The sequence below is a fragment of the Leucoraja erinacea genome, chromosome 6, assembly GCF_028641065.1.
Source record: "Leucoraja erinacea ecotype New England chromosome 6, Leri_hhj_1, whole genome shotgun sequence".
NCBI classification, from domain to species: Eukaryota; Metazoa; Chordata; class Chondrichthyes; order Rajiformes; family Rajidae; genus Leucoraja; species Leucoraja erinaceus.
The window spans coordinates 81,595,363-81,607,201 of record NC_073382.1 but is presented as its reverse complement, the minus strand read 5'-3'; the positions used below and the strand labels follow the sequence as shown (position 1 = coordinate 81,607,201).

General features: G+C 51.7%; 1 protein-coding gene across 1 annotated transcript in view; it reads left to right on the top strand.

Moving 5' to 3' along the window:
* Positions 1-5,189: 5,189 nt before the first annotated feature.
* Positions 5,190-11,839, top strand: part of slc6a7 (solute carrier family 6 member 7) — a 63,777-nt gene continuing 57,127 nt past the window's right edge. The window contains exon 1 of the mRNA XM_055637432.1: positions 5,190-5,457. Within this exon, the coding sequence (XP_055493407.1) occupies positions 5,374-5,457 (84 nt within the window). The 5' untranslated portion in view covers positions 5,190-5,373. The remainder of the gene's footprint in view (positions 5,458-11,839) is intronic.

The following is an 11,839-nucleotide window of genomic DNA, read 5'->3' as shown; positions in this document are numbered from 1 at the left end:
CTTCAAGCTCAAACACCGCGCCCCCATTTGAAGGCAAGTAAGTAAGGCCCTTTCAACTTCAAATACTTCAAAACCAAAGCACCCAAACACCGATTATGCAGGCAGAGCCTTTCTTTACTTCACACAAGCCATAGTTTCACTTTCAAACCACATTAAGTGTACTCACAGTTTGGTAATACTTTGTTCAGTGTTATTCAGAGCGCATAGAGGACGGTGACCCTTTGGCTCATCCATCTTGCACGAGAGCAAGTGAGGCACACTACTTTCCTGGTTTTATATTCCCCGTCCCCCCCCTCCAGCATGGGGGCAGCAGAGAGTAATTGTGATTTTTTTTAAACTTCCAGCCAAACACAGACCCACGCCACCCGTTTGCAGTATAGTAGTGCCCGTTATTGCAACTTCATGCCACCATGTTGCAGTAAGTAGTGCCTTTCAGACTTCAAACCACCAAACCCCATGCCCTATTACAAGCAAGTAGGTGCTTTCACTTCAAACCACACTCACGCCGCCATTAGCCGTAAAAGAGGCCTTTCCACTTCAAGGTCAAGCTCCCAAGCCGACCATTTTTGCAGTAAGTAGTCCTTCACTTCAAGCCCAAAACAACCACCCACGCACCATTTGCATTAAGTAGTTCCTTTCAACTTTAAACCACAGCTCTCAAGCCACCATTTTGCATTAAATAGTGCCTTTCAACTTCAGCCAAAGTCCCCAACCACCATTGCAGTAACGAGATGCCTTCAAAACCTCATTCCGCCATTTTGCCGTACGTATGCATTTCAACTTCAAGCAAAGCACCCCAAAGCCCCATTTGCAGTAAGTAGTTCTTTCACCGTCCATAAGACAAAGCACCCAAAACAACCATTTGCGGCATGCCTTTTTCTCCTTCACAACAAAACATAGTTTCATTTTCATAAACCACCATTAAGGGTACTCGACAGTTTGTAGACATTTGTTCATTTGTCATTCAGAGCTCAGAGAGAACGGGACCCCTTGCTTCATACCATCTTGCAGATAGTGGATGAGGCACACCACTTCCTGAGAGAATGGTGAATTTTTTATAAAAAACATTATATCTCTTCTGATTTGTCATCGATTGAAAATTCCTCGCACGTTCCGAAATGCGAGTTGGCCAAAATGAGGCCTAGTTGGCGGCGTTCTGGTCGGAAATATAATCGTCAACACAATTTGTGGATTGTGGGTGCCCAAAGCGTCAAGATCATAGATTTCGTATATAGATAGATATGCCTGTTTTGGAGACATACGGAACTCGAGAGGCTGGAATACAATGTAGCGCACTCAGCGGGTCGGCTTTTTATCGAGACTACTTCAGCAGAGAATCTGGTCACCTTCAGCCCAGGGCAAACTTGCTTCCCAGGGTGACGGGGATGATTGGCATGCGAGGGTGGCCAGTCCTCACCCTTTCAACGGTGGTATCGTGTAGCGTGGAGCGATTCCGGCCAAGCTTACCCCCGCTCATCGCACTCCATCCGTCGTAATTGCTCATAAGAGCGTACGACTCCATGTTCCTTCCCAGAAGCCCGCCCCACGCAACATAAGCCGCCTTTGCCGAGTTGCACCCAGCGTGGCCGTTTCGCGTTACTTCTGCTGAGGCACGTAACTTTACATGCTGCCTTCCCGCCCCGTCCTCATAACTCTTTCCCTCCCCCTCGCACCTTTTTCCTTCCCGTCCAGACGCTCCCTGGCGTTTACCCGTTGTTCACCACCTGACCGGCGGTATTGGTTCCCCAGTGGTTCGCTCCTCTATAATTGAGTCCTCCCCCGTTACAATCGCGGGTCCTGGGGTGGGAGAATTGTATACACATGGCCTTGGCCTGTAACGATACTAGGTGTATGCCGGTTAACAGACTTGGACCAGCCGTCTGTCACGTGCTGCGGTGATGTGAGACTACGTGTTCCACGTCTACATGCATTGTGAGAGTTGCAGCCCTCTGTTCCAAGACTCTGAAGGGGCTAATCCTCAGGGTTTTGGTGCTACATTTTAGTCCACGCTCCCCTGATGGCCAGCGCATCGTTTCTGCTGCCTCCCCTTTCCGCGTGCCTTGTCCCACGCCCGCATTGTTCCACTTGTAGGGGAGCAAACACGTGTGTCACTGTGACTGTGGAGGCCGACCGTCAAACCGCTGGTCGCGCGGGATGGTCGTAGGGCGAGGAGTTCTGTGTTAAGTTGGCCGTGATATTAATTTGACTTTATCGTAAACCATTACTTTTGTAAAACTGTCCCCATATGCAGCCTTTGATTCGTGCGGCATTTGTATATTTATTTTTATTTTGTTGAATAACGTATTCTTTATAATAATCTTTATTTTAAACAGTGTACGTAAAACGCGTGGCGGCCTGGCTGGCGCACGCATTTTGCTGGGAACCCCTTGCGTTTTTTGCGGGAGCAGGCTCCTACTGAAAGTCGTACCTTCGGGTTCACTGGAGTTGGCTTGACTGGTTTCGTCGCGTTTGTTTGCTTTTGGTGCACGTGTCAGTGTCAGTGCAGCGCTGACCCACCATATGTGGCCACTGTGGCATAGATTGCTGATTAAATTAAGATGAAGTTAATTTCTGAAAGTAAAAGTCTGTTAAAAAATCTCAGTTGTTGCCCTTGCAACTACCGCCAAAGTGTTACGACTATCCTGCCATGCGCGCACCACTCCCCACGTTCCTCACCCCCTCCATCGATGATAAAAAACCGTACTATTGCTATAGCTCCTGTGCTTCGTCCACTCACCCCTCCCTCTCCCCCCCTCACACCCCTCCCTCCCCTCCCTCAAGTCCTCAAGACTATGGCGACAACATTCCCCCTCCATCACCCATCCCCACCCCTCCCTTCACCCTCCTCCCCCTCTCCCTCTCATCATCCACTCTTTACTCCCCTCTCCCCTCCCCTCCCGCCCCCCCTCTCCCCTCCCCTCCTCTCCCCCCCCACCCCTCCCCTCCCCCTCCCTCCTCCCCTTTTCCGCCCCCCCCTCCCCCTCTCCCTCCCCCCTCCCCTTCCCCCCTCCCACTCCCCTCTCCCTCCCCTCCCCTCTCCCTCACTCTCCCTTCCCCCCTCCCTCTCCCCTCCCCCTCCCCCTCCCCCTCACCCTCCCCCCTTTCTCCCCCTCTCTTCTTCCCCCTCCCCTCCCCCCCTTTCTCCCTCCATACTTCTCTTCTCTCCTCCCCCTCCCCCCCTCTCTCCCCTCTCCCCCTCCCCTTCCCCCCCTCTCCCTCACCCCCCCTCCTCACCCCCCCCCCCCTCCCTCTCCCCCTCTCCCTCTTCCCCTCCCTGCTCCCTCCTCCCCTCCCTCCCCCCTCCCCCCCTCCTCCCTCCCTCACCTCCCCCCTCCCTCTCCTCCTCTCCCCTCCCTCTTTCCCTCACCCCCCCTCCAACCTCCCTGCAGGTCCCTCCCTTATCACCTATCCTATTGCCCGTCCTCCATGCCTATCCACCGTCCCTCACTCCCTCAACACACGGTGTCTCTCACACCCAAAAAAACCCTCCACCCCTCCTCACCCCCTCCCTCAACCAACACGCGCGTTTCCTTTCTCCGTCCACATCGCCTCTATCAAAAAAACACGCATCCCAATCTGTTTCCCTCCCCCGATCGCCCCCCTCCTTCGCCCTCACTCCCCCCCTCTCCTCCACCCTCTCCTCCCCCGGCACATCCCCCTCCCGCACCCCAGCCTCCCACACTCTCTCTACAACTGGTCTCCCCCTCCGAACGAATCGCTCTCCCTCCACTGTCCTCCGTTTCTCCACCCCTCCTCACCCCACCCGGCGCGCTACTCGCTCCTTATGCCCCTCGTGCCCGCACTCACTCCACTTCGCCCCTTGCCGACATCACTGAGCCTCACCCACTTGTGTCGAGCCGCTCACTCCCTCCCTCAACCACCTCCTCTTTTCCCTCACCCCTCCTCCTCCTCCCCTCCCTCCGCCCCCCTCCTCCTCCTCATCCTTCCCTCCTCCCCCCCCCCTCCTCCCCTCCTCCTCCTCCTCTTCCCCCCCTCATCCTCCTCCCTCCACCTCGTCTCCTCACCCCCCTCCCCCCACTTTTCCCCCACCCTCCTCCCCTCCCATCCCCATTCCCCTCCCTCACCCCTCCTCCTCCCTTCTCCCTCTCCCCCACCCCCCCGCCTCCCCCTCACTCCCTCCTCACCTCACCCCTCTCGTCACCCCTCCTCAACTCCAGTTACCGTTACTACCAGTCTTCCCATTAACTCCCTCAACTTGTCCTTTCCTCCTCCCCTCACCCATTCTGTCCTTCCCTCTAGACCCCTTGTTAAAATTTCTTTTTGTCCCCCCTCCCCCCTCCTCACCCCTCCTCACCCCTCCCTCACCCCTCCCTTTCCCCACCCCTTCCTCACCCCTTCCCCTCCTTTTCCCTCCCTCTCCCCTCCATCCACCCCCCCTTTCCCCCCTCCCTCCCCCCTCCCTCTCCCCTCCCTCCCCATCCCCCCTGCACCCCTCATTTTCTGCCCTTGCCCTCTTCCACCCTCCCCTTCTTCCAGGTTGTCCTGCCCCCCCCCCCCACCCCTCTCCTGCACCCCTCCCCCCCTTTTCTCCTCCTTCACCCAAGTCCCTCCCCCTTCGACTCACATCCATTAGCTTCCACCACCCTCCACCCCTCCCCATCTTCCACCCTCCCTGTCCCCACCTTCTCCCTCCCCCCCCACTCCCTTCCTCCGAAATTCTTTTCCTGAGACCAAAGCCCTTCCCCCTCCCCTCTACCCCACCCTCCCCCCCCGCCTTCTCCCCCCCCCCCCTCGCAGTCGGTCAATGCTCCCTCAGAGACACCTCCATCGCCCCCTACCTCGCTCACCCCCACACCTCCCTCTCCCCCAAATCACCCCCACTCCCTCCATCAAACCCCATGGCTCCCTCACCCCTCCCATAGAGTTCACCCCTCTACCAAATCTCCCTCCCCCTCCCTCAGATCAGCACTTCTCTACGCAGACCTTAGTCACCCCCTACCTCACATCCACCCCCGTCCCTCAATATCACCTGTCGAAACACTCTGATCCCTCGTCTCCCTCAACGCCCTCCCTCCCCCTCACCCCTGTATCACTCCACTTGAATTCTGAAGTTGTTCCAGCACCAACCACAGAGCTAATCGGGCAGAGTGTGCGTGAGAGCAACGCCTTCCCTCCCTCCCTCCCTCCCTCGCCTTTGTTTGAACTGCAATAAACACGCTGGCCTCCAGCTATTTTCTCCCAGTCTCCTAGGCGACCAGGTGAGAGAGCTTGCCGTACAGGTGAGGCAGCAGTGTTGGGGTTGGAGCCACCTGGATTACCTGTCAGCCGGTCGCTCCCAGCACCGCTCCACGACTCTACCCCTGCCGCAGATACTGCCTAGATGTCAGCAGCAGCAGCGTGCAGCTCTGCTCAATGAGATTCCTCGAAACATGGGCCAACTACATGAAGAAAACAGACACCAACAAAGACGAAATAAAGTCACCTGGAGGTCCTCAGGTGAGGTGGCGGGGTGAAGCTGAGACTAGATGCTGGATAGTCTGAAGAAGGGTCTCGACCATTCCTTCTCTCCAGGCACCCAGTATAGGAGCAAAGAGGTCCTTCTCCAGTTGTACAGGGCCCTGGTGGGACCACACCTGGAGTATCGTGTGCAGTTTTGGTCTCCAAATTTGAGGAAGGACATCCTTGCTATTGAGGCATTGCAGCGTAGGTTCACAAGGTTAATCCCCGGGATGGCGGGACTGTCATATGAGGAAAGATTGGAAAGACTAGGCTTGTATTCACTGGAATTTAGAAGGATGAGAGGGTATCTTATAGAAACGTATAAAATTGCACAAGGAATAGACGAGCTAATGTTCCCAATGTACGGGGAGTCCAGAACCAGGGGCCACAGTCTACGAATAAAGAGGCGGCCATTTAAAACAGAGATGAGAAAAAACTTTTTCACACAGCTGTCAATTTGTGGAATTCACTGCCACGGAGGGCAGTGGAGGCCAATTCACTGGATGAATTTACAAGAGAGTTAGATAGAGCTCTCGGGGCTGGTGGAATCAAGGGATATGGGGAGAAGGCAGGCACGGGTTACTGGTTGTGGATGATCAGCCATGATCACAATGAATGGCGGTGCTGGCTCGAGGGGCCAAATGGCCAACTCCTGCACCTATTTTCTATGTATTCCTTCTGTCCTGCTGAGTTACTCCAGCATTTTGTGTCTACCTTCGATTTAAACCAGCAATAGACAATAGGTGCAGGAGTAGGCCATTCGGCCCTTCGAGCCAGCACCGCCATTCAATGTGATCATGGCTGATCATCCCCAATCAGTACCCCGTTCCTGCATTCTCCCCATATCCCCCGACTCCGCTATCTTTAAGAGCCCTATCTAGCTCTCTCTTGAAAGTATCCAGAGAACCGGCCTCCACCGCCCTCTGAGGCAGAGAATTCCACAGACTCACAACTCTCTGTGAGAAAGTGTTTCCTCATCTCCGTTCTAAATGGCCTACCCCTTATTCTTAAACTGTGGCCCCTGGTTCAGGACTCCCCCAACACTGGGAACAGCATCTACAGTTCTGTGCTACACACTAGATGCTGGGCGGCTGGGGTTGGGACAGATAGTGTGCAGGCACTGGGACCAGCCCAGTACACCACCTTAGTAAACATGGACAAGGTTGGCTTAAGGGCCTTTCTTCGGTTTAAACCAGCATCTGCAGTTCCTTCCTACAAACCCCTCATAAGTTTTCTCTCCGCTCTTTCCAGCTTCATTCTGGAATATTCACGGACAAACTCCCCTAACTCGTTTGGAGAGGGAATTCCAAAGAGTCACCAATCTCTGGAGAAAACACTTTGTACCCGCGGCCGAAGCCTTAATTGGAGGCTGTGTCCCCAGTTCTGAGACTCCTTATCTAGGGAGAGTACCATGCCTATGTCAACCTTGTCAAGCCTCTAAAGAATGTTGTCCATTTCAACATCTCCTCCCTTCCTTCGAAATTTCAAAGAGAGTTGGTTGCAACACCAAAGAAAGACACAAAAAGCTGTAGTAACTCAACAGGTCAGACCGCATCGTCAGAGAGAGGGAATGGGTGACGTTTTCTCCTGAGACGCTGTCTAACCTGCTGAGTTACTCCAGCATTTTGTATCTATCTTCGGTTTAAACCAGCATCTGCAGTTTCTTCTTACACATTTGATTGCAGCTGGACAGTTTTAGAGATTCTGCCTTTAAACAGTAACGTCCAGATTCAGGAGCAGCTTCCTCATTTGTAAGAAGGAATTGCAGGTGCTGGTTTAAACCGAAGATAGACACAAAATGCTGGAGTAACTCAGCGGGACAGGCAGCATCTCTGGAGAGAAGGGACGGGTGACATTTCAGGTTGTTTAGACTGAAGAAGGGTCTCGACCCAAAACGTCACCCATTCCTTCTCTCCACAGATGCTGCCTGACCCGCTGAGTTACTCCAGCACTCTGTGAAACGTCACCTATCCATGTTCTCCAGAGATGCTGCCTGACCCGCTGAGTTACTCCAGCACTCTGTGAAACGTCACCTATCCATGTTCCCCACAGATGCTGAGTTACTCCAGCACTCTGTGAAACGTCACCTATCCATGTTCTCCAGAGATGCTGCCTGACCCGCTGAGTTACTCCAGCACTCTGTGAAACGTCACCTATCCATGTTCTCCACAGATGCTGCCTGGCCCGCTGAGTTACTCCAGTATCTTTGCTTGTGTCTGCAGCTTCTTCACAAGCAGCTTCTATTAAACACTACAAACTCCATTCTAAACTTCAAACTACAAACTACTGTTGTTGCACTAGAGACTTTGGGATTTGTTTTTTTTTTTTAAATTTCTTGAACATTTTGAATGTGTGTTTATTATAATATCTATGTGTGTTTACAAACCTGTTATGCTGCTCATAAATTCATGTCATAATGCTGAATTAGGCCATTCGGCCCATCAAGTGAACTTCACCCTTCAATTATAGAAATTAGGTGCAGGAGTAGGCCATTCGGCCCTTCGAGCCTGCACCGCCATTCAATATGATCATGGCTGATCATCCAACTCAGTATCCCTGGTTGATCCCCAGTATTATGGTTGATCTATTCTTCTTCATTCTTACCGTGACATTTGCTGCAAGTAAGAATTTCATTGTTTCAGAGCCAATTAAGCACTCTTGAATCTTAACCATCCAACAGCAAACTCAGCAGGCAGTGAAGAAAGTGAATGGCATGTTGGCCTTCACAACAAGAGGAGTTGAGGATAGGAGCAAACAGGTCCTTCTGCAGTTGCACAGGTGAGACCACACCTGGAGTATTGTGTGCAGTTTTGGTCCCCTAATTTGAGGAAGGACATTCTTGCTATTGAGGGAGTGCAGCGTAGGTTTACAAGGTTAATTCCCGGGATGGCGGGACTGTCAAATACTGAGAGAATGGAGCAGCTGGGCTTGTATACTCTGGAGTTTAGAAGGATGAGAGGGTAACTTATTGAAACATTTAAGATTATTAAGGGTTTGGACACGCTAGAGGCAGGAAACATGTTGGGGGGGTCCAGAACCAAGGGCCAGAGTTTAAGAATAAGTGGTAAGCCGTTTAGAACGGAGATGAGGAAACACATTTTCTCACAGAGAGTTGTGAGTCTGGAATTCTCTGCCTGAAAAGGGCAGTGGAGGCCAAGTCACTGTATGGATTTAAGAGAGAGTTAGATAGAGCTCTAGGGGCTAGTGGAGTCAAGGGATATGGGGAGAAGGCAGGCACGGGTTATTGATAGGGGACGATCAGCCATGATCACAATGAATGGCGGTGCTGGCTCGAACGGCCGAACGGCCTCCTCCTTCACCTATTTTCTTTGTTTCTATGTTTCTAAAAGTTGGATCTGCTTCTAGAGCTTCCTCTGGTGGTTCGTTCAGATACAGACTACCCTGTGAATGAAAATGTTGCTCCTGAACTTCCTGTTAACTCTATCACTTCTCACCATAAGCCGTGTTGGAATCTTCCATCCTGGGAAAAAGTCTGTGAACATTCACTATATCCGTGCCCCAACTGGTCTTGTACACCTCAATGAGGTCACCCCTTAGTTTCCAAAGAAAACATTTGCAACCTATCCAGCTTCTTCCTCTTACTCAAGCCTGCGAGCCCAGAAAGCATTCTGGAAAATCTCTTCTGCACCTTTTCCAGTCATTGTGTTTCTTCAAGGTAGAGAGATGCCTGGAATTTAAAGTGAGTGAGGGGTTTGAGTATAGAGCGGTGATCCCATTCAACTGTACAGTGTTGTCACAGGGCTTGGCATGGTGGATGTGTATGTACCTGGCAGGCAGCTTGTCGCTGGACTTTACCTTGCACTAAACGCTATTCATTGTAATCCATGGATTGTCACCTTGTCAAGGAGGAGGATCTTGTGTGGTCCTGAGATCCTGAGAGCGATGCCGTCTGGAGCTATGCTCCTGGTAGGGCCACCCGTGGCGGTAAGGTCGAGGGGGAGGTCTCTGACAAAGAGCCAATCCAACCAAGACCTCAACGGTGGAACAGGCGGAGGACGATGGCTGACCTTAGTGGAGCGTCACAACGGCTGGGAAGGCGGATGAAGGCTGCAGCAGAAAAGGGTCTCCGGTCGTCTTGGACTCCATGCCACTGGATCCTGACCCAGATCTGTCAAGGACCGTGGGGTGGCTGTCTGTGCACCAGTCTCCCCCACGTTAAACAAAGTCACACACAGGCGTCCTCCATGAGGGGACAGCCACACTCGTTTCCAGTGACCGCCGATGATGATGAATCATGGATAGTCTTTCAGCTGACTGGATAGCACGCAACAAAAGCTTTTCACTGTACCACGGTACACGAGGCAATAAACTAAACTGAAAGATAGCATGTTGGCAGCTGAAGAGGAACCTCTATCCTGGTTTAGTTTAGTTTAGAGATATAGCGCGGAAACAGGCCCTTCGGCCCACCGTGTCCGCGCCGACAGCCATCCCCGCACACTAACACTATCCCACACACACACCAGGGACAATTTACATTTACACCAAGCCAATTAACCTACAAACCTGCACGTCTTTGGAGTGTGGGAGGAAACCGCAGCACCCGGAGAAAACCCACGCAGTCACGGGGAGAACGTACGAACTCCGTGTCTCTGGCCTTGTGAGGCAGCAGCTCTACCCGCTGCACCACCCTGCCGCCCCATCTACAAAGAGTGACCTGATAATGGCAGCCCACCTTGCCGCTAGTACAGGTAGTGGCGTGCGAGATTCTGTGTGTTCACTGCCCACTGTGTTCCGTCTGGTCTGGGGCTGTTGGTGAGACCAGTGATGTATTCAGCAACTGAGGATATGACTGCCGACATATAGGCTGGGTGGGCATGGTAACTAGAGTCTGTCTCCACCAGGAGAATGTCTTTGACATGATATTGGGCATGAATGTGAGGCAAACACAAGAGACTTCCAAAGCTCCAGAGAAAACAATCTACTGTAGGTTTGTTGAGATTGTAGCTGAAACCCTCTAATCCAGGAACGAATGGATGAATAAGTTTATTGGCCAAGAATGTTCACATACAAGGAATTTGCCTTGGTGCTCCGCCCGCAAGTAATAACACAACATACAGTGACAATTAAGAATAAAACATAAAACATTAAAACAACAGGAAACATGTTCCCGATGCTGGGGGGAGTCCAGAACCAGGGGCCACAGTTTAAGAATAAGGGGTAGGCCATTTAGGACGGAGACGAGGGAACACTTTTTCTCACAGAGAGTGGTGAGTCTGTGGAATTCTCTGCCTCAGAGGGCAGTGGAGGCCGGTTCTCTGGATGCTTTCAAGGGAGAGTTGGATAGGGCTCTTAAAGATAGCGGAGTCAGGGGATATGGGGAGAAGGCAGGAACGGGGTACTGATTGGGGATGATCAGCCATGATCACATTGAATGGCGGTGCTGGCTCGAAGGGCCGAATGGCCTACTCCTGCACCTATTGTCTATTAAAAAAATTAAGATGAACACATTATAGTGTAAACATGTGAATGAAATAAAATACCAGAGCAAAAGGAGGCTACAGACTTTTGGTTATTGAATCGAGCTACTACTTGGTTGAATAAGTTAGGTCTTTATTCTCTGGAGCACAGAAGGTTAAGGGGGGACTTGATAGAGGTCTTTAAAATGATGAGAGGGATAGACCGAGTTGATGTGGACAAGCTTTTCCCTTTGAGAATAGGGAAGATTCAAACAAGAGGACATGACTTCAGAATTAAGGGACAGAAGTTTAGGGGTAACATGAGGGGGAACTTCTTTACTCAGAGAGTGGTAGCGGTGTGGAATGAGCTTCCAGTGGAAGTGGTGGCGGCAGGTTCGTTGGTATCATTTAAAAATAAATTGGATAGGCATATGGATGAGAAGAGAATGGAGGGTTATGGTATGAGTGCAGGCAGGTGGGACTAAGGGAAAAAAGTTGTTCGGCACAGACTTGTAGGGCCGAGATGGCCTGTTTCCGTGCTGTAATTGTTATATGGTTATATATGGTTATACTCGTGGAAAAAAAGCTGTTTTTATGTCTGGTTGTGGCGGCTTTGACAGTCCGGAGTCGCCTTCTGGCGGGAAGTGATTCAATTCTGGTAAACGCCCACTGCATCCTCTCCAAAGCCTCCACATCCTTGCCGTGATGGGGCTGACCAGAAATGTACGCAATACTCCAAATGCGGCCTGACCACACATTTATCAAGCTGCAACGTGACTTCCTGAATCTTGCACTGAATGCCCCAACTGATGAAGTCAAGCACATCCTAATGCCACTACTTTAACACCCTTGTGTTGCCACTTTCACAGAGCTATGGACTTGGAGAGTGCCGATACTGGAATCTTGCACAAAAAAGCAAATCACTGGAGGGACTCAGTGGGTCAGGCAGCATCTGCGGAGGG